The 22,147-nt window shown below is 35.7% G+C and overlaps 1 protein-coding gene and 1 long non-coding RNA gene across 3 annotated transcripts in view; one reads left to right on the forward strand and one right to left on the reverse strand.

The window, feature by feature from the left end:
• Window positions 1–10,688, reverse strand: part of sh2d3ca (SH2 domain containing 3Ca) — a 53,760-nt gene extending 43,072 nt beyond the window's left edge. Inside the window, exons 1-3 of one of the 2 annotated variants that reach the window (XM_058788637.1) lie at window positions 10,555–10,688; window positions 7,783–8,506; window positions 1,525–1,564 (exon numbers count right to left, since the gene is read on the reverse strand). In XM_058788637.1, the coding sequence (XP_058644620.1) occupies window positions 1,525–1,564; window positions 7,783–8,506; window positions 10,555–10,573 (783 nt within the window). In that variant the 5' untranslated portion in view covers window positions 10,574–10,688. Of the gene's footprint in view, window positions 1–1,524; window positions 1,565–7,782; window positions 9,398–10,554 lie in introns of those variants that run through there. The other variant, XM_058788638.1, reaches the window with a different exon arrangement.
• LOC131547884 (uncharacterized) overlaps window positions 6,614–22,147 on the forward strand; it is a 31,098-nt gene continuing 15,564 nt past the window's right edge. The window contains exon 1 of the long non-coding RNA XR_009273048.1: window positions 6,614–6,741. This is a non-coding gene — a long non-coding RNA (uncharacterized LOC131547884). The remainder of the gene's footprint in view (window positions 6,742–22,147) is intronic.

Raw genomic sequence — 22,147 nt, forward strand, 5'->3', positions numbered from 1 at the left:
TAAAGTTGTATAATATCTATATACTGTCTGGGCAGATTATTTATTTGTAGTGACAAAAATTGTAGCAAGTAGCGTAATCCATTGCATTATGCAATTTAGGTAATATAGGCTAATTAGACTACTTTTTGATTACCTTTGACATAACTTGTGTCAGGGTGCTACTGTGAAGAAGCAAGGAGCGCGGAGACGTAGGAGTTGCAGGAAAACAGTCTTTAATAAACAAACCAAGAGGTAAAACAGGGCAGGCAGGAGACACACGTAGTACTATCAGTTGACATATAACACCGGAAACATGCGGCAGACAACACTTTAAATAAAGGGCTTAACGAGGGGTAATTAACGGGACACAGGTGAATCAAATGACTACTCAATGAGAGAGAAAAACTGGGTCACGGGAGCACATGGGAGAAAACACAACAAAACAGGTCAATATTCCTGACAACTTGAAAATTTGAATAGGATAATCTGTTTTAGAATAGGTTGTACTATATTGATATTAAAATACAAAGAGAAAGAATATATTTAATTCGTTGTTAGTAACAACATGATGTGCATTAAACATTACATTACGTCAAGGTTTGGAGTTCATGAAGAAACTGCATTATATGTATTGTGTGATTAATATGTAATCAATAAAAATGTAACTGTAGTCTGATTACAAAGTATTTTAAAATGTAATATAATCTAATTACAAGTACTTAATTTTTAGAATCTGATTACGTAATCCAGATTACATGCCATCCAGGACTGCATATACGGTAATATGTTACACAATATGCAACAACTTGCAGAGCTCAACATTTTTCCAAATGTTCCTTCCCCAAAAGTAATAAAATAACTATTAAATGGAACAATTAAGACGAATCAAGAATTCACATCAGTTCCCATCCTTGAGAAGAATAAATAAATAAATACATACATAGGGGAAAATAAAATAACAAATTCAGGGCCACATGTGTCATTGTGTGTGAATGTGTCATTGACTAAGAGGAAGTTTCACTATCTGTGTGCACATATTTTATGCAGTGTGTGTAAATGAGAATGTGTGTTCTGAAGGCATGAGGGTCATGTGGGTCTGGCCACACCTAACCTTCCCTTACAGAGCTTCAGGAATTAAAGACCAGTTTGTAGCTCCATCTAGAGGCAGCTGAGTTCACTACACATCAATTAAATGCAGAATCTAATATCTTAATGACTGCAAATAAGGTCAGGAATAGGAAGAACATTAATTTGCATCAAATCAGCACATACTAAAAGAACTCATTAGATTAATTTCTTATTAGATCTACAAATGGTGCTTTTAGTTAATGAATACAGGAATTGTGCCTAATTAAGCATGAAATAACCATATTCAGCAAGTTGTCAGGGACTGAGCCTGAAATATAGCCTAAATCAAAGAACAGACAGATTGAAGTAATACACAGATATATTAACAGAATTCCTTCCAGCTTCTCCTTATTAAAGATGAGAGATTTAGATTGTTCAAATGACTTCTTGTTATAAGAGAAAGAAAAAAGGCCTTACTTCCACATATTCTCCTCGGTTGTCTGTGGTGTTCAGCTGTCTGTGAAAAGAAAAAAAAACATCGACAACATTGTTTAATAGCACAAAATGCTCATATTATATATTACGCCATATATAATAAACAGAGAGTCATTCAATCAGTCATAATTGCCAAATAAACACTGATCAGAATTCCAAAACAAATCTGACTGTAAATTATCCCACTTTATGCACATTGCAATCTAAATGAATAAACTGACATGAAAATTAATTGCCAAAATTATGTTCTTATATGATAAGAAAGAAAATTAGCAGTTATAATGGTGAATTATACGGTGTTCTCGTACAAAAATACTGACCAATCAGAATCATGTATTCCAAAGAAATGCATAATAATACATGTATAAGCATATGAAAAATGTTGAAAGCCACCTCAGCGTTAAACAGAATCAGTGAGATATGTAGTGAGATGGATTTAATCAGAAGTTATTCGTATTGCATTTTTTACACCACAGCATGCGATATAAAAGTCACAGTGGAAATTGACCTTTTTTTAACATCCAAAGGAAGTGAAAAGCATGTTTATGTTCCTCCTACTGCACGCCACATCAATGACAGGATAAAATGTGCTTCAACCAAAAAACAGGAAGTGCAGAGACCGAGCATTTGAACACCGTAATATGAATATTACTATTATTAAAAAACTTTATTAAAATGACACATGAAAGAATAAAAAAGAAACACCTTTTTTAACCAATAAGTCTTTCTTTTTGGGCCAATAAAACAATTGTAAATGAGAAAGAAGCATTAATCTCAACAATAAAAAAAAACCAATACATTACTGATTTGTATAGATTTACATTAAGAAAACGTTTTAAAAGCCACTAAACAGTCAATAATACATATTACATCAATTACAAATTATTATTATATACTGTTATTATTTAAACAGCAAAATTTCTCATCTCAAATTTCAATAAACAGTATTTTCTGATTGTGACAACTTACCCCAACTTTTTATGGGCAGCAAGTTATTGTCTTGAATATAACAGTAAATATGTCCAAACGCTTTAAAAATGGATTTTTTAAAAATAAACTCTGAGAAGTACCGATAACAGAAAGAGTCTTGGCTGAAGAGATTTCAAATCTCAATATATTGCCCAGTGGCAAAAATTCTTGGTCAAAATTCATGCTCACTCAGAAAAAAAGGTACAAAAGGCAGTATCTCTTCAAAAGGTACAATTTTGTACCTTATTTATCCCTAAAGGGTGTGCATTAGTACCATAAAGGTGTGAATATTAGTATCTCCGATGTACACAATAGTACCGTTTGAAAGGGTACTGCCTTAAGTGACAAAGTGACAGCTTTTGTACCTTTATTTCTGTGAGTGTGTGAGAGAAACAAACTTGCTTTAAGCGTGGGAAGAGTTTTTACCAAGCGGTTTGATAAATGAGCAACAACAAATTCACTGTCAGGTCAGGCCAAGAAACAGCTTTCAGCATGGGAAAGGTTTCAGCGAAGCAGACGTGTGTGGAAACCACGGCCGAACAATGAAAATACTTTGTATGAATGCCCTCGACACTTCAGTCTAAGTCAATCAAAGTGAAACAAAGTGTGTTGAACAAAAGTTTCAACAACATGCGAATGAACAGACCAAGTCAGAGTATCTGTCAAGATGCGATTCAGACCCCAAGATGCTAAAAATGCAAGAACAGGAATCTCTAAAACCATAAAAATCTAACAACAACATTTTAAAACTGCTTTTAGAAAGAGATTTTTTTCAGTGGACCTTCAGGTGCACCAAATCAGTTTTGAGGCCTTGAATTTTTTACTGACCTCTTGTGGTGTGGAAGCGGAATCATACAGTAACAAAAACGCCATTGAAGAAAATCCCTATATACAGGCCATGATTCATTTATTCTGCAAGTGAAGTGGCAAAAAATAATATAATATGAACTATTATTAGTATTAATTATAAGTATTATTTTTATTATTAAAACACAAAAAGGTGAAGCTGAAGCAGTGCCCTCTTAAAGACACTGAATACAAAAGCAGGAAAACTCTTTAGACACTGTTTCCTGAAGACATTTCTCACATCCTCCAGTTGTACTGGCTGACCTCACATCTTTATCCTCCTCAGCCGTATTTACAAATGACCGGGAAAAGATCTTGCTTGCAAACAACAAACCAGGTGTTATTTATAATGAGCTCTGACTGAGAACAATCTAATTAAAAAAAGACAATGCTTATGCGGCATATGCAGTTTGCCTGTATTTAAACACTGTTCAAGACAAGACACCATTATAGTGCCATGTTTTTTTTTTCTTTTTCATATCTCAAAGTATTATAATTGGATACCATAACTACACCATTTATGACCACAGTTCTCTTTTGTAAAGGCTATATTGAATTCAAAGTATACAGTGTGTATAAAGGCCGTTAATATTTCTTTTTTAAGTTCACTATTTATTTATATTATAAATAATAAAAAAAAAATAATAATAATAAGTAATGCATCCACCACTGTCATCAAAATATAATAAACATTCAAATAAAATAAAATGATTTAAAAAAATAAATGACAAACATTGTTAGAATTTTTCAGTAGAACTAAACTGTGAATAACCATAGTGATTTTTTGACGTCTACTCTGCGACACAAACAACATACTGACAATGATAAACTCACCTTAGATCCTTGTGCAACTTCATACTCAAACAACACTTCTGAATGAATAGACAACAATAAAAATAAAAAATAAAAACCCAGTGAAGAGTTTCTTAAAATTGTTCATTCAAGTTTCCCAGTCTACATCTTACGGTCTGTCAAGTCCCTTTGGGAAGTTGAAGAGGAATGAACAGCAGCTTTCCTTTGAATGCCTGTTCATCCTGTTGCTCTCTGCTGCCCACTAATGTGTCTAATGTGAATTTATGAGGGTCACTGCTGAAACACTGTTTGACATCATTGATCAAACATTCACAGGTTTGTGACCTCATTACCAGACATTTACACGGCAGGAAGCGAAATGTCCAAACACACGGAGCAGGTCTTAATCTTGGAGCTTCTATCTCAGGGGTGTCAAACTCAGTTCCTGGAGGGCCGCAGCCCTGCAGAGTTTTGTTCCAACCCTGCTCCAACACACAAACCATCTAGTTTTCAAATAAGACTGAATGACTTAATTAGCTGGATCAGGTGTGTTTAATTAGGGTTGCATCTAAACTCTGCAGGGCTCTGGCCCTCCAGGAACTGAGTTTGACACCCCTGCTCTATCTCATGAGAACATTTCAAGCGTGACATCAATCCAGGTGTACATGTAGGCTACAATGAACCAGAACCGGTGTCACAAAGGAGCAGAGATCATATTTTACTTCATCACAAAACCACACCGTCACGGTATGTGGTCGTGAGGATTAGTCTCATCTGACTCTACAGCACAGCTACCTGATTTACCTGTGAAGAGTTTGTATTGCCCTAATGTCTCAATTTGCATCATTATTAAACAGCACTGGGGCTTTTCACTGTTTGTATCACTCCGCTTGTGCATTTGGGATATTTTTCAGTTACTGTGGGTTACATTCGGTTGACCAGTAGGTGGCAAAAAGTGATTGTCTTTCGAGCGAGTCATGAGTCATTCATTCAACCATTTTGTTCCTAAATTCTGAACGATTCAGGAATGAATCACACCTGTTGAAGCTAGACACGCCAAGATTTATTCGGCTTTGGATTTGGTATAGAATAGAACTGTGTTCGTTAGTGAAACAAAAATACACAAATGAACCAAATGGACATAAAAATGTAAGTTACTCAATACAGAGGCGGACAAAGTACACAACTTCCTTACTTGAGTGAAAGTACAGATACTACTGGTCAAATACTACTCCACTACAAGTGAAAGTTGTAAAGACAGATTTTTACTTAAGTAAAAGTACGGAAGAACATGTTTTTAAAAGTACTTGAGTATCAAAAGTAAAAAGTAAATGCATTGTTTTATTGTCGCATTGTTGTATACTTACAATACCTTATGCCACTAATGCAACCTACTGAATACACTGATTAGCTTGAATTATCTTTGGAATTAAGAGCTTTTATGTTACCAAACCTATAGAAATGGAACAACTGAATGAAGATAATCATCTTTATTTTTTTTATTTAACACTCCTACAACTACATTGAACTCATTTAAATACTTGTTTAAAAGTTACAAAGTTCTCTTTCAAAGAGATACTGAAGTCTATGATATGGTTCATTTTAGGCAAACAAAGCAAACATTGAAAAGAAAACAAATCTTTAGTCTCTTCATAAAACTGGATCATACTCTCTCAGTAGCCTATGGCCATGGGTGTGCATGTGTACCATCAACTGATCAGTGTTCATAAAATGCTCAGAAATCAGTGAACTTCACAACATGTGGCTAGGGTTGGGTATTGTTTGAATTTTATCCATTCAGATTCTGATTCTGCTTATTGATTTAAATTCTTATTGATTCCAAGCTTAGATTCCAAAGTTTTCATTTAGCCTACTTTTTGATCATTTGTTTGCAAAAAAAAATAAAAATAAAGATAATATATATATATATATATATATATATATAAGGTTCAGTGAATCTAAAAATGCACACACTGTAAAAACTGCTACATATAACAACTTTCTACTTGAGGACCTTGATATAAATGTAGTTGAGTAAAAAGTACGATATTTGTCTTTCAAATGTAGTGAAGTTAAAGTCGCAAGTTTCCAGAAAAAAATAATACTCAAGTAAAGTACAGATACTCAAAAAGTGTACTTAAGTACAATACTCAAGTAAATTTACTTCGTTACTGTCCACCTCTGACTCAATATTAACTTCTTGCTTATTGAATTGTGGTTTTGCTCTTGTCCGTCTTGTAACCGTTAGTCCTCATGAAATCAAAATTGACTTTAGGCTATTTTGTTAGCGCACATTGCTAGTCTTGAGGTGAACAATTAATCTGTGCAAGTTAGTCCACTGAAAAAAAATAGTTTGTCATGGTAATCTTTAATCAAAATCTGAACATGTACTTCCGGTCTGGAATGGCAGAATATCCTTAAACACACCCCTCCAAAAAAATAAATAAATAAAACCACGCCCTCTATTCAATATTCCATTTCAGTTGGAAATACGTCACTACACTGGAATAAAGTCGGCAGCAACTTCGGCTTCACGTGGACTTTAACAGTGTGGGAACTGAACCGCAAGGATTCAAATACAAATGTCCTCAAGTATGTGTATTTGATATCAAAATATTATCAAGTGAGATTATTTAAATGTTCTGCTGCTGTGTGAAAGTGGCAATTCATTCATTCCATTGATTCGTTCACCGTTAACGATGTTGCTAGCTGGTTCATTCAGCTTTGGCTTTGTTTGGAACGAATCGCGGTGCGGAAAAATACAGAAACTAACTGCAATATTGTGTCTAAAATGTAAGTTGCTCAATATTAACTTCATGTTTGTTGAATTTTTATGTAAAAATCACATTGCTTTTTGTCGGAACAGCATTCATGTGGCATTGCTGTATTTACATATCAATGTATAGTCACAAATCCATTTTCTAATAGCACTTGTTTTTCAGTATGACACACATTCAATATAAATACATAATAGTATGTAATTAAAATGAATTTTGAATGGCTTTTAATATTTAAAGTTAAGTACTGTACTCAGCTACTGTATTTAGCCCTTATGAAAATTAACCATGATTTTATTGTGGTAAAAATGTAGGGTCACACTTTATATTAGGTGGCCTTCACTACTATGTACTTACATCAAACAATAAGTACAATGTACTTATTGTGTTCATATTGTATTTCAAAACACTCCTGCTGTTATTGAGGTGTGATACAGGTAAGGTTAGGGACAGGTTTGGTGGTCTGGGTAGGTTTAAGGGATGGGTCAACAGTGTAATTATTAATGTAATTACAAAAATTAATTACAGATGTAATTACATATAGGTATTTTTACAAATATAAGTACAATGTAAAAACATGTATGTACACAATAAGTGCATTGTACCAAATTATTAATTTAAATGTAAGTACATAGTAGTTAAGGACTTTATCCACAGATTTAATACAAATACCATGGTTAAACTATCGTTAGTGTAGTAAAACCATGGTTAATTTGTGGTTACCATGGATTAACTATTGTAACCATGATTTTTTTTTTTTGGTTTTATTTGTAGTAAAACCATGGCTAATTTTCGCAAGGGTGGGTATAAACAAACAATGAAGATCAGATTCAAGAATCAAGGAATTGATTCTTACCTGTTAGGCTCCTTCTCTTCCTGACTGACTTGTTTGCAGTCTGATCTTATTTTAGCATCTTCCTCTACTGCTTGCTTCTGCTCGACCTGACTGCCGTGTTTCAGAGGTAACTGAATCAAATTTCCATCCACCTGGAGCTCCTCAGCATCCTTCATGGAGGTGTCTGCTTCTTTATGTCTTTTCTTGGGCAGCAATGGCTGGATGTCTGGCTCTTTGCTCTGATTTAGATCTGCTGCAGATTCTAGACATGCATTTGGTGGATCAACATGTGGCTTGGAGTCAACTAATGGCTCCTTATCTTCATCTTCTAGCTTTGTTGAGTGTCCATCCATAGTCGGTGGAGGTGGAAGGTCACGATTCTGAATGTGATTATCTCTGGTTCCTGCAGCTGGCTTGTCCTCCAAGACGGGGTTCTCCAGCGCCTCCAGGCCCTTCCCGGAGAGTACGCTGAGAAGGGGGGAATCAACAACATGGTCCTGTGGAGGTCTCATGCTTTGACTCTGACCGAGGTTGGTCTTGTCCTTGGACTTGCTCTTCTTCAAGTTTTTGTCCTTCTTCGGATGACGCGGCATGGTGCCCATGTGCGTGTACATTTCACTGGAGCTGGCGTAGCTTGGGCTGCGCGGATGCATGCCCATATCGTCGGTGGACACCTCTTTGACATCGTCCTTCTGGGTGTCTGATTTCCGACGGAGGTTGGTGAGACTACCAAACCACTTGAAGCCTGAGAAAGGAGAAAACATGTTGTGTGCTGTAACTCGGCACAGTTTTCAGACTAAACCTCACATTGGTCAAAAAAAAAAGAAAAAAAAAAAAGAAAAAAGCTGCTCGTTGTGGGCTGACTGTGCACCCCAGGGTCCCTATCATACCAAGAGTTGTTTCAATGTGAGAAAGAAATTTGTAGCCTCTTAAGTAAACATGAGTCTTGACCTTGTCTGTGGGAAAAATTCTTTGGTCCCTTTAGTCCCTAAAACAACCATTTGAACATCTCGTAAATGAAGCCAAAATATTTCTTTCTGGTGAAAATCATGTGATGATGATCAGGGGAGGAAATTACGATAAGGCGATTCTTAAAATAGAGCTTTATCATAATTTGTAATGTTTCTAGCATGATTTTCAATGTCAGGGCCTGAATTTTCTCTTTGTTACTGTTGGAACGTCTGTTCATTTATCTTAATAATTATAGCTCTCGGGGGACTATCAAAGTTTAGCCCCATTCTGGTTTTGTTTCTTGTCAAGTCGTCTTGTGTTAGAATCCAGACCGAGTATTTTCAGATATCAGACAGATTGAAATTAGTAACACATGGGACTGTTAAATGTGATGAAGTTCATAATGTATTGCTGTATTGCTATATTGTACTTGAAGAAGAAACACATATAAAAGTGTAACTAATATTAAGGAAGAAAAATGTTTCGTAAGATAAAACTATTACTTTTTGCATTCACAATAATCTTTAAATTAATTATAAGTAAAACACCAGATCTTATTTACACTTATTTACACATTTTGGATTGTAAAATTACAGTAAATTGATAGTAGAAGTGTCGGGGGAAATGTCAGTGTGAAATAATATTAATAATAATCGTAATAATAATAATAATAATAATAATATTAATAATAATTAGCACAAATTCTTAACATTACATGTTTTCATGATCAATATTTAAATATTAACAAATGAATATTTAAATATGTACTTCAATGTTTATTCATTCTGTGGAAAATTATATTTTTGCGTTTTTTTGTTTCGTCAATTTATCTAATTAATCAATTACTGGTCAAAATGTATTTATTGATCAAAATAAAGATTGAATATTTTCTACATTTACTGTTTTGTGTTTCATAGTAATACTGTTAATCATCATACTGTTACATTTTGTTTACACATTACTGTTCAAATTTAAATATTTAGTGGAGGTTCTCATTAATTTAGGCAAAACGTACAGTACAATAAATATGTTGAATAATCTTTTTTGTGGTGGGGGTGGGTAGATTGGTGTGTGTGAACATAGTTATTTAAATATTTTTTTTAATATAGTTTAGGTTTTATACTTTAGTTTAAACATACAGTAAGAATGTATAGTGAATGTAGCTTTCTGTGGATAAAAACTTCCTTTTTCTGCCATTGTGTGTTTTTTCATGACTGCTTTTTTGTGCATTTGCTAATGCATTACACAATATTCTAATACTTTGCTCAGTTGCAGTTTATCCATATATATCCCATATACTTTGAGTATTATAAGGTCAAATAAGGGCAAACTAATCTAATATAAACAACTTTTATTTTCATCATGCGTTTGTTTTTTCTCTTGGTCGATGTTCAATTCAGCTCATATTGATCTAGTCTGAAGTACATTCATTTGCTTTGTGCAGCTGAATCCCCAAATGTCATTACGGTATTCCCATATCCCATCACCGTCCTCAGAACAGCTTTGGTTTTACCTCAAGGCATGTGGAGCAAAACAACAAAAAGCCTCTTAAAAACGTATCTATGCACTGCTGCCTTCAAATACACTAACCTTCATCAGAGAGGAACGTTAGCCTTTAAGGCCATTATAAAAATCAACAATGTCAACAGTCCTGCTCCTTTATAACACCCTGATAGCTTCGACAAGGACAGTGGGGTGCTTTTTAAGGCATTTTGATCTTTAATAGTCTTGCTTAACTGACCAGAGATTTTAACCACAGTAAGAAACCTCATGGCAAAGTGATACCAGTCTGAATGATTACACCACCCTATATGGCGGAAGCCCTCAATCAAATATACTCACTCAGTTTGCGTTTGATCATGGTCTCTGACTCCTGTGTCCTCTTGTGTCTTTTCCGGGACGGGTAGCCACAAGTCCTCACTTCTGGCTCTTGTAGGTGTGTGTGTGTGTGTGTGTTTGTGTGTGTGCAGATAGAAGTGTGCACTTCCGCTGCACAGGGCTGATGCTCTGTAAGCAGCAGCAGCAGCAGCAAAAGGGCTTCCTGTGGTTGCTGGGCGGATACATGTGATCTGTACTTAGCAGTCATGCCATATTTACTCAATAGCACCCGATGTTGACATGCAGGAGAGCTTCTTGGGTCACTCTGTCAAAGCTGACGTGACTCCAGTGTATCTCGGGATCTGCATTCAGTGTCATTATAAGACTGAATAATATGACGTCTAACAAAATGTGCATCACCATATACTATAATAATAATAATAATACATAATACTTTTTAATTTATATAAGATGTTATTTATATTATCTTATTATAAAAGAAATAACATTTTGTTTATGTAGCATGTACCTATTTCATTTAAAAAAACACTTGACCTCTGACCTTTTGTACAAAGGCACAACAAAGTAAATTTCACATTTTCTATATGATTAGTAACTAGAAATAATGTAGAATCTTATTATTTAAATATTTCTTCATTACATCGTTACTTTATTTATTGATTGGCCTTGAGTTGAGTTTAATATGCACCAAATTATGAGCATAAATTAGGCATAAAATAAACCATTTGTAATTAAGTTATGAAACCATACATAATGTTCTTCACTTCTTCATTTTGTCATAACTTACTTTATTAATTTATTTATTTTCTCATTTTATTTACTTATTGGCCTTGAGTTTAATTTGCACCAGATTATAAGCAAAATTAGACAAACATAAACAGTAATTAATTTACAAAACAATACATAAGTGACATTTCTTCTTCATTATGTCATAACATTATTTATTTGCTTATTCATTGGCCTTGAGTTGAGTTTAATGCGTATCAAATTATGAGCAAAATTAGGCAAAAATAAACAGTTTGTATTTAAAATATGAAACAATACATAAAGTTAGTGACATTTCTTCTTCATTATGTTATTACCTTTATTTATATATTTATTTAAATCTCATATTTTCAATGGAATCCACTGTATATTTCTAGAAATGTGTATATAAAAATGATATTTCTCTGTGGAGTGAGCTGTGGCTAAAAGATGCCCATTGATGCATGCTTAATGCATTAAGTATGAAGTCAGAACCTGCATAGTTTGGAGGACTTACATCTTCACACATACAATAGCAGACCAAATATATTTGCGAAAGCATCAAGTCTTGTTTATAAATGTGTTGCATCTCACTTCCTTTTTTGCTATCTATCTTGAGCTTACTTCCTGCATGAACGTGAGTGTGTGTTTGTGATACTGAGAAAGAAAGTGAGAAGTTTGAAAGGGCGTTGCTAGTTTGTGTTGAGTCTGTAATTCATACTGTAACACACTGAAGTTGCAATTTTAAAGACATAGTCACACAAATCACATTCTTATAGACCATACATTTTGTATATATATATATATATATATATATGTTAGTGCTGGGCAAAGATTAATCTAGATTAATCTCATCCAAAATAAAAGTTTTTGTTTATATAATATATCTGTGTGTACTGTGAATATTTATTATGTGTATATAAAGACAGTATATACACATACAGTATATATTTTGAAAATATTTACATGTATTTACATGTATATATTTATATTAATATAATTTATATGATATATAAATATATTTAATATATAAACATAACACATTTTTCTTAAATATATACATACATGGGTGTGTATTCATATATACATAATAAATATACACAACACACACATATATTATGTACACAAAAACTTTTATTTTGGATGAGATTAATCTAGATTAATCTTTGCCCAGCACTAATATATATATATATATATATATATATATATACACATTCTCACATCAGACGTGTCTTGAATTTGGTTTAATATGCTAAACGTTGCATCTGTTATGATTCACTAATGCTGCTCTTGATTTCAACACAAATCACAAAAGTTATGTTATATCTAGAAATACCAGGTGATGGGAATATCTCAATCATGTGTGTGAATATCCCACTATACTACATACTTCAAATGTAATCATTTATACTTTTAGTTTCTAGTATGCAAACTGGGGCACAGCCATGACTTTGACACTATGCAATAATGCAGTGATCTATCTGACCACTAGAGGAGAGCAGCGGTCCAAATACACATCAGCTACTACACTCCTACTGTACAAGCTTAATAGGTGCTAATTATCAAGTAGCCAAGAACTGAGCATATATTAGCAGCCTATTAGCCTTGAGTTGGTTTAATGTGCGCCAAATTATGAGCGAAATTAGGCAAAACTCAATCGGCTATAATTAAGTTATGGAACATTACTGTACATCTTGTAAGTGACAAGCCCGTTAATAACTTCATGACTAGAGGCTTTTCGAGAAATAAATGACAGTCTGTCAAATGGAGAACTGCTAAAGTTGCAGAGACAGAGCAATATGTGATCTGTCATGCCATAGCCAGATATTTTACAACCTAAACTCTTCCTAGACTTATAAAATGCTACTAGAGTGATTTAGATTTATTTATTTATTTATTTTTAATTTAGTGGGCGGCTGATAACTTGATGTCTGTCATTACCTCTTTTTACCTATATTACCTCTTTTGATCTTAAAATCAGTTTTTGTACCACTTGTGCATTGCATATTCAAACACAAATGTATCCATTGAGCAGTTGAGGGTTTATGAAATCCCAGTCACACTTCAGGTTTCAGAATGAATTACGAAGATTGTGTGATCACCAATGACAAAATTACATCCTTAAAGTGACTATCATCTGCACACTTTGTGTATTTGTGAAAGGCACCTATATGCAATGAGTCCTTTGCTCACTTTTGTTTGAAAGACTCTACAAATTGTGTCCCATCCCCACGTTGGCCTTCAAACAGACCTCCTCATCAGATGGCCTATTAAGCGCCAGTGTTGGCGAGTAATTAGTTTACATTTAAAGGCATTACGTAATTTAATTACAAAATGCATGTAACTGTAATCTGTTACAGTTACTGAGAAAAAAAGTAACTAAATTTCAGTTACATCTGAATATTGAGCTTTTCAAATGCAGAAAAGGTTCTTTAGATTTTTAAAATGTTCTTCAAAATGGTTCTTTTAGGAACGGTTCACTGAAAGGTTCTTTTGGGAACCAAAAATGGTGAAAAAGTAATCAGTTACATTACTTTACTAAAGTAATTACTTATTACATTTTGAATAGGGTAACTTGTAATCTGTAACCTATAACCTTCCCAGCACTGGTAAGCGCTTAAGCAATTTGCACATTTCAGCACCTAAACAAACAAAAATAATAATATTAACACACGTTATTAACACAATTGTACCATACACAAGGCAGTAAGTGTAATTTAAAGCAGAATCTTCTACGTCGGATGTACTCTCAAGTGAAATGTCTAACTATAGTTCCACTTACAGGTGATGCAGAAAAAGGGAAAATTACGGTAACAAGAGGGCTAGAGTGACACGTAGAGTGCGGTTACCACAACAACATCTAGCTTTGACATAATAACCCGGCATATATTTCTATGTTAAATGTGCAGGTCTGATTCACAGGAGACGACAGAATGTAATGGAAAGTACTTTAGAGGCGACAGTGCACAAGGCTATTTAAAGCTACACATGTACACCTACACACGGACAGAATGTTTCACCAAAGTGTCTTCACCAAAATATCAATTCTTCGTGTTTAATCAGATCTTCCCAGCTAACAAACAATGTTCTCAGAACATTGGCCAACATTTTGGCAAGGTTCTCATAAATTTATCGACAAATGTTCTTCCAGTAAAGTTAATAGATTGTTTGTTCAGAGTTAATAATGTTCTCAAAACATTAGCACAAAGTCGTTTTACTTCTGAAATGTTTCAGTTGGGCATTCATCCAGAGTTTTTTTTTTTTTTTTTTTTTTAATTGTTTAGTTTTTTTAATGTTCTGTTTCAGAATGTTCAGTGAAAATTAAAAAGTAACATTCTCGTAATGGTCACAAAATTCTAAAATGTTCCAATAATATTCACATAACAACAAATAAATGTAAATGTATTAACTAAAGTAAATGTAAAGATTGGAGGTTCAGAAATAACATTTTGATAACTTAATAGGAACATTAGAAAAACGTTCTTAAAACATGTTAGCTAAGTCTAAGCTCACAGCCAGATTCACATTGTCCCGAACATACCTAAACTGTGGTAAATTCACTGTAAACCATAAAATGTTGAATTTATTAATATCGATATCCAGAATAATCTTTCTTACAATAAGCATATAGATAATCAGTGAGATAATGTTGTACGGAGGCTGCCTATCAGTGTTGCAAATGGCACATTACTCCAGAATGTGCATTTATCCAGTTTTGTTTCTTAATAGTTTGGCTTCAGGAGCCTATTTTCACATTGGACTTTGAGTGGTGATTCAACACAGAACCAAAATTGTTTATTGTATCATAATATTTCATCACATAAAACACACTGTGTTTGGCACATACCCATCTTTGAGCCGCAACCTGCCAGATGTACTCTAGAGAATAGGGAATAAAAAGCACTTTGTGGAACTTGTACAGGACATAAGGCTGTAAACCCCTTTTAGGATTGAGGTTAAGTATCGTAGTCTTAAATCTAACACTCACTAGTTTGTACTATAGCTGTCATTATGTACAATCCTTGCTCTTCCTCCACAGGCCATTTGTATCCCACTGTTCCTCTCTCTGTCTCTCTCGCTGTTCCTATCAACAGATAAAACAGAAGCTATGAAGATAAGGAAGAAAAACAAATATGATGAATCTAATTTGTAAAATTGTTCACTCTCTGATAAAGGGAACATCCGCTCCCCGAGGCTCAGCTCAGGACTGAATACACATATTGCTGAATGACTCAGTCGAGGAAGCTTGAGTCCAGCACTGTTATTCTTTTGTGTGACAAAAGCCATTGATGCTATGACTATTACTTTACAAATGCTTTTCATTGGCTATCGGATCAGACAGGTTAAGCTTTTGATGTTTCTGTTTCTGAAAATGTACTCACCCTCAGGCCATCCAAGATGTAGATGAGTTTGTTTCTTCAACAGATTTGGAGAAATGTAGTATTACATCACTTGCTCACCAATGGATCCTCTGCAGCGAATGGGTGCCGGCTGAATTTATCAGTCCAAACAGCTGATAAAAACATCACAATAATCCACACTACTCGTGTTCATCCATTAATGTCTTGTGAAGTAAAAAGCTGCATATTTGTAAGAAACAAATCCATCATTAAAGAATTTTTAACTTCAAACACTTGTGTCTGGCTTAAATATGAGTCCATAATATTGCTTTCTCCAGTGAGAAAGCCATCTTGTCTGAATCACTAGAGAAACATGCACAGATCAAACACCGTTTACAAGCAAAAAAAAAAGCTCTAAACACATATGACGGAGGATTTTGATGTGAGAGGACAACAGGACAAGCACTTTATCACTGGAGGAAGTGCAATTATGGATTATGGACTCGTATTTCAGCCAGAAGCGAAGGTTTGAATCCATCTTAATGATGGATTTGTTTCTTAGAAACACACAGCTTTTCACTTCACAAGACATTAATTGAGTGGTGTGAATTACTTGTGGATTATTGTGATGTTTTTATTTAGACTCTCATTCTGACGGCACCCATTCACAGGGGATCCATTGGTGAACAAGTGATGTAATGCTACATTTCTCCAAATCTGTTCCCACACTGTAAAAAAAAAAAAAAAATGCAACCAGCTTCAGCAGATTTTTGAGTTTGCTCAACTTCTTTTTGTGGGAGACTCTCAAATTTTTGTTGTATAAACTTAAAATGACAAGTTGAGAAAACTTAAAAATCTGTTGAAGCTGGTTGCCTTAATTTTAAGTTGGCTCAACCTTTTTTTTTTTTTTTTTTTTTTACAGTGCATGAAGAAACAAACTCATCTACATCTTGGTCTGAAGGGGAGTAAATTTTCATTAAATATTTATTTTTAGATGAACTATTATTTATTTATATTAGACTACTGTTAGCTTCCACAACTTGAGAAAGGAACTTCCAAGGGGAAGTGTTAAGAGCTCAGAGAGGGATCAGATTCACACTGCTAACCTTTTCTTTGCTCACAATTCCTTTTTCTAAAGAGAGAAATCCACAAGGAAAAGAAAGATTATGCCTGAAAACAAAAGGTTTTTTTTCTCATCTTATAGTTATTATTATAGCCAGTAAAATTAATTCTGATCACCATTGTACTTGAGAAATAAAGAGGGAAAGCCCGACGTGAGATGGATGGCAGATGTTTTCAATGAGGTGGCGATGGGAGGGACGTGTTGTATTGTAATCTTTAAAAGGAGAACAACCCAGTGGTTTAACTGCTATAATCTCTTGTGTGCGTGCCGTGTGAGTGTGTGTACTTGTGAACAGTGTTTTTTGTCCATATTGTCTCTCTCCTCCACACTACACCAGATTAACTCCGCTGGGTAAGTCATTAATGCAAACATCACACACACTTACACCAGTCAGACCATTTAACTCCATCATCTTTCTCTGTCATCCTGCAGAGTCACAGAGGCTGAGTGTGTCATTCTTACAGTGTACAGAACCACGCTCTTTGAGGATTATGCCATCTTTTTCGTTTGACCTAATATGTTGAAAGTCAAAATATTATTGGCTTCTTCCATGTTTTCAACTGCCCACAGTCGGTTAGGCATATGTCTTAAAGAGTGTAAAGTGTAAAGAGTTGAGAAAGAAAACGCACATGTATCAGTATATTAAATCCATGCTTTATTTCTTAAAGTGAAAGCACACTAATAATAAATCTAAATGTTGTCAAAGAAAAATATAAGTGCTCACTGCTCCTGACTGATAACCTTTGTAACATCAAAAATGATGAATCTATATTTAATTTATACACTGAAGACTATGCAGTTTTTAGAACTGAGCCAAAAAAGATTTTTAGAACTGAGCCAATAGTAGCAGCCAGAATTGTTATTTCCAATTGTTTATATTCTTTATTATTTAAAAAAAAAAAAAAGCGTATAGCTTATTTATTTAATTTTTTTGTGAATGTCCCAATTGAGGTACAGGATGTGAAAATTTCAGATAAATGTTCATTTTATATATTTTGGTTGCATTTGTGAGTTAATAAAAATGTATGATTGTTGTTTAAAATAGGTATATAATATCATAATATCGAAATATCGATCGATATACTTTTGTATCGAATCGAATCGTAATCAAATTGTAGAATTTTGAGGTATCGGCAAATATCGTATCGCTGGGTCTGAGAATCGATATCGTATCGTATCGTGACCAACCATCTGATTTACACCCCTAGTATATGTACGGTCACTGATGTTTACCTCTGCGGTGCGTACATTGCCATCATCACTTGTAATGACTCTCGTAACACGGCCAACTGGCCATAAGGTTCTGGGTAATTGAGGGTCGACAACCATAACCACTTTGGAGAAGAGTTCTGCCATTTATGACGAAGTTGCAGACTGGGTAAATATTTCCGAATGAACTGACTCCAGAAGTGATCAGCTATCACCTGGCTGTGTCGGTAGCGCCTACGTCCCAATAGATCACTTGGTCCATACACAGCTTGTGGAAGGGAGGCATCCCGCCGCCCCATGAGCAGCAAGTTGGGAGTGATTGGATCAGGATCTGAGATGTCTGACGACACACATCCCAGAGGTTTTGAGTTCATCATGCCTTCGACTTCAATCAATACAGTCCTCAGCAGAGATGGGCACTCGAGTTAGTGACTCGGACTCGAGTCGCATTTTTATAGACTTCAGACTTGACTCAGACTCGACCTGAAATGACTCCAGACTTGACTCGACTCTTGGAAAAGAACTCGTGAATATTTTAAAAGCAACTCGAGTCTTTTATCTTTAAATACTTATAAAACTGATATTCAAAAGGCGGCCTGCAGCTGCACCCCGGCATCCATCCGGACCACGAGCCGTAACAGCAGCACTGTTTTAAGAGAGCAGTGAGTCAAAACAGCAGAGCGGATCACATAACAAGCGGCGTTTATGGCAAATATCTTTCAGCGCTATATACTCTAGTATTTTTATCTAAAGCCAAACACACTTTATTCAAGCCCTTTCAGCTCCGTGCGCTTTCTCTTTCTCTCCGGATGTGCGCCGGTGTTCTGACGATTTGTGCTACCCGCTCGGATTGTGCTACCTCCAATTAAAAAGATAGGTAGCACAAATCGATAGAAAAATGCTACCTATCAGATTGTGCTACCAGCATCTTATTCATGTGGGTTGAGGCTTTTTTTAATGTCAATACCTACCCCTACCCTATACCTACCCGTCCACACCTACCCTTACCCTAAACTTACCCTTAAAACAATGCAAATATATTATTGGTAGCACAGTCTGATAGGTAGCATGTTTTGTCGGTACACCAGCACCAAGTTCAAGAGCTGCGATGACGCGGTTATTTTAACAACAACAACAGAAACACGGTGAGCAGCAAAATTATAGATTACTTTCACTAAAACACAACAGAAAAAAAAACAATGCTGCAAATATAGTTCTTTTTCTTACTATCTATTTATCTATCTATAACCTATGACTCTGTTCAAACCAGGCGACAAGGTGACAAGATGTTTCTGATCTACATTTAGCATTATTAATATGTAGGCTAAGAACATTTCAAAAGATGCATGTAATTTTGTAAAATTGTTGTTAGATGGCTAAGATAGAACTTAAACTTTGAAACTGCTAGTAATCTTTCTTTTTTGCTCAAGATGAGAACGTTTTGATTATTGTAGCTACATTGTTTTTAGTAGATATTGATTTTAATTAAAATATTAAAATAGTATAGATTTCGGGAGGAAAACCCAGAACAGAAACAGTATTTATTTATTTTTTTTTCTGTCACATGGCCTGGCATGTATCTAAATGTAAAACGTAAAAATGTTTTTTGTTTGTCTGGAAATATAAAGAACCTCTTGGAACTTTAATTGAATACCCCTTACTTATATCATAAAAAAATACTTTATTTGTATGGTTTCGTAATATCTGTGTCACATATTTCCTTATGTGTCATGGTAGATCGGACTCTTATTATAGAATTTGATTACAGAAATCTGTTTTGAACATGGTAATGGTTTAAAACATAGCAACAGGCTGGATGTACATTAACCTTACATCTTAACACCTATTTTGTTTTTTACAAAGCCGAACATAGATCATATATTTTATAGTCTATAAAACAGCTTCGTAAATAGGAACATTTCAATACATGAGGATTCTGAATGGGATTTTTTTTAGCGAGCCATTACATTACTTGAGACTCGACTCGGACTCCAGGTTAAAGACTTCAGACTTGACTCGGACTCCAAGTTAAAGACTTCAGACTTGACTTGGACTCCAAGTTAAAGACTTGTGAACATCTCTGGTCCTCGGTACCTCTTCAGGAAGGATCAGGTCCTTTAGCACTACTTGCAAGAAGGCCTTGATGGATTTGATTTCTCTCTCCCATGTTCCTCCAAAATGGGGAGCATGAGGCGGGTTAAATTTGAAGTCAATATTCTGCTTGGCTAGCTGTTATTGTAGCTCAGGCTTGAGGGAAGCTAAAGCATCCTGTAATTCCCTTTCTCCTCCATGGAAGTTTGTGCCTTGATCACAGAGGAGTTCATAAGGCTTGCCTCATCTTGCTACAAATCTTCTGAGCGCCAGCAAAAAGGAGTCTGTATCCATATTACAGAGGTGGACTAAATGCATGCACCTTGTCGTTAGGCATTTGAACACAATGTTTCTCGTGTTGTCTTCCAATTTAAATGTGGTAGGGACCGAAGCAGTCAACTCCTGTAGACCAGAAGGGAGGTTTAAACAGGCGTAAGCGTGCAGAGGGCAGATCAGCCATTCTAGGCACAGCAGGCTTCTGACGCCATTTAATACATTCGGTACATTTCCGCGGATGTAAGCTTGTATACCCCTTAAGATCCAGTAGGTCCTCCTCAGTTCAGAGAAAACTCTATCAGGTCCAGCATGGAGAAGCCGATGGTCAAAGTCTTTGATTAGTAACTTTGTCACTGGATGACTGGGATCAGTTTCATCCTCTTCTAGTACTTCTGCTTTGCGGAGTCAACCACCAACACGGATCATGCCCAGAGATTGGTCATAAACTGGAGAGAGAGTTCTTAGGCGACTACTGGTTGGCACTGGTTTCTGCTTTTTTTTGCGTAATTCCTCCTGTTATACAAAGTTTGGTGGCGGGCATGTAGGCTATTGATTTGGAGGGTGAAGCAAGAAAGAGGGGTCATCTCTCCATCTGCATAGAACAGACAATTCCAACAACTTTCTTCCCCTCGTTATGTCATCTGCAGGATTGTCCAATTGTCCAATTCAATTGTCTGCTCATACAAGATTTTGAATCTCAGAGATTCTGGTCCCTACAAACACTTTATATTGGCAGGACTCTGATTTTATCCAACTCAGTACTATTGTAGAGTCTGATCACAGTGTCGAGGCTAAGTTCTGTCTGTAGTACCCGAGCTAGTTGGGTGCCAATCAATGCTGCACAAAGCTCTAAGCGAGGCATTGAGAGCTGCTTCTTTGGTGCAAACCGGAACCTGGCCATGACAAAAGACACATGGGTGTGGCCCTGCTCATCCTCCATTCGAAGATAGGCCACAGACCCATAGGCCTCCTCTGAAGCATCACAAAATACATGGAGATCGACAGCTGCAGAGCTATTTTCTGTAGATAGGGCAGTTCATCTTCCCATGTTTGCCATAAAGAGAGGAGCTTGCCTTCAATAGGATTATCCCATTCTCTATCCATTTTCCAGAGAGCCTGAATGAGGACTTTGGCCCAGGTGGTGAATGGAATAATAAACCCTAGAGGATCATATTGGCTGGCAAGTGTCCTGCACACATTTCTCATGGTGGGTGCTTTGTCAGACATGGCTCGTTGCTTGTACCTGATGTTATCAGAGACACAGTGCCACTTTAGCCCGAAAGTAGATTCTTAAGGGTCCACTTTGTTTTCCATCAGTCAAAGTTCACAACCCTGTGATCTTGCTTCAGTTGGAAGGTGAGATATTACATCTGGGATGTTGCTTGCCCATTGTCGTATTCCGAAGGCCCCAGCAGCAAGAAAATCACAGAGCTTATCAATGAATTCTTTGGCCTGTTTTGAAGTATGGAATGATTGAAGACAATTGTCCACGTAGAAAGCACGCAGTACAGACTCCATCATATCTTCATTGCCGGCTATATGGTCTCGTGACATATCGTTGGAGAGCGTAGACTGCACAGCATGGGCTACACGTCGTTCCAAATGGCAACACCCACCATTCATAAATGTCTGGACTGCACTCTCTCTCCATATTCCTCCACAGGAAACGAAGCAAGGGCTGGTCAGCAGGGAGAAGCCTCACCTGATGTAACATGGCCTTGATGTCCCCACTGATTGCTGCTGCATGCTCTCTAAACCGTAGGAGTACCCCGAGTAGGGATGGACCAAGAGTAGGTCCTGGCAGCAGATTGTC

Source organism: Onychostoma macrolepis, chromosome 10 (genome assembly GCF_012432095.1).
Source record: "Onychostoma macrolepis isolate SWU-2019 chromosome 10, ASM1243209v1, whole genome shotgun sequence".
Lineage (NCBI taxonomy): Eukaryota > Metazoa > Chordata > Actinopteri > Cypriniformes > Cyprinidae > Onychostoma > Onychostoma macrolepis.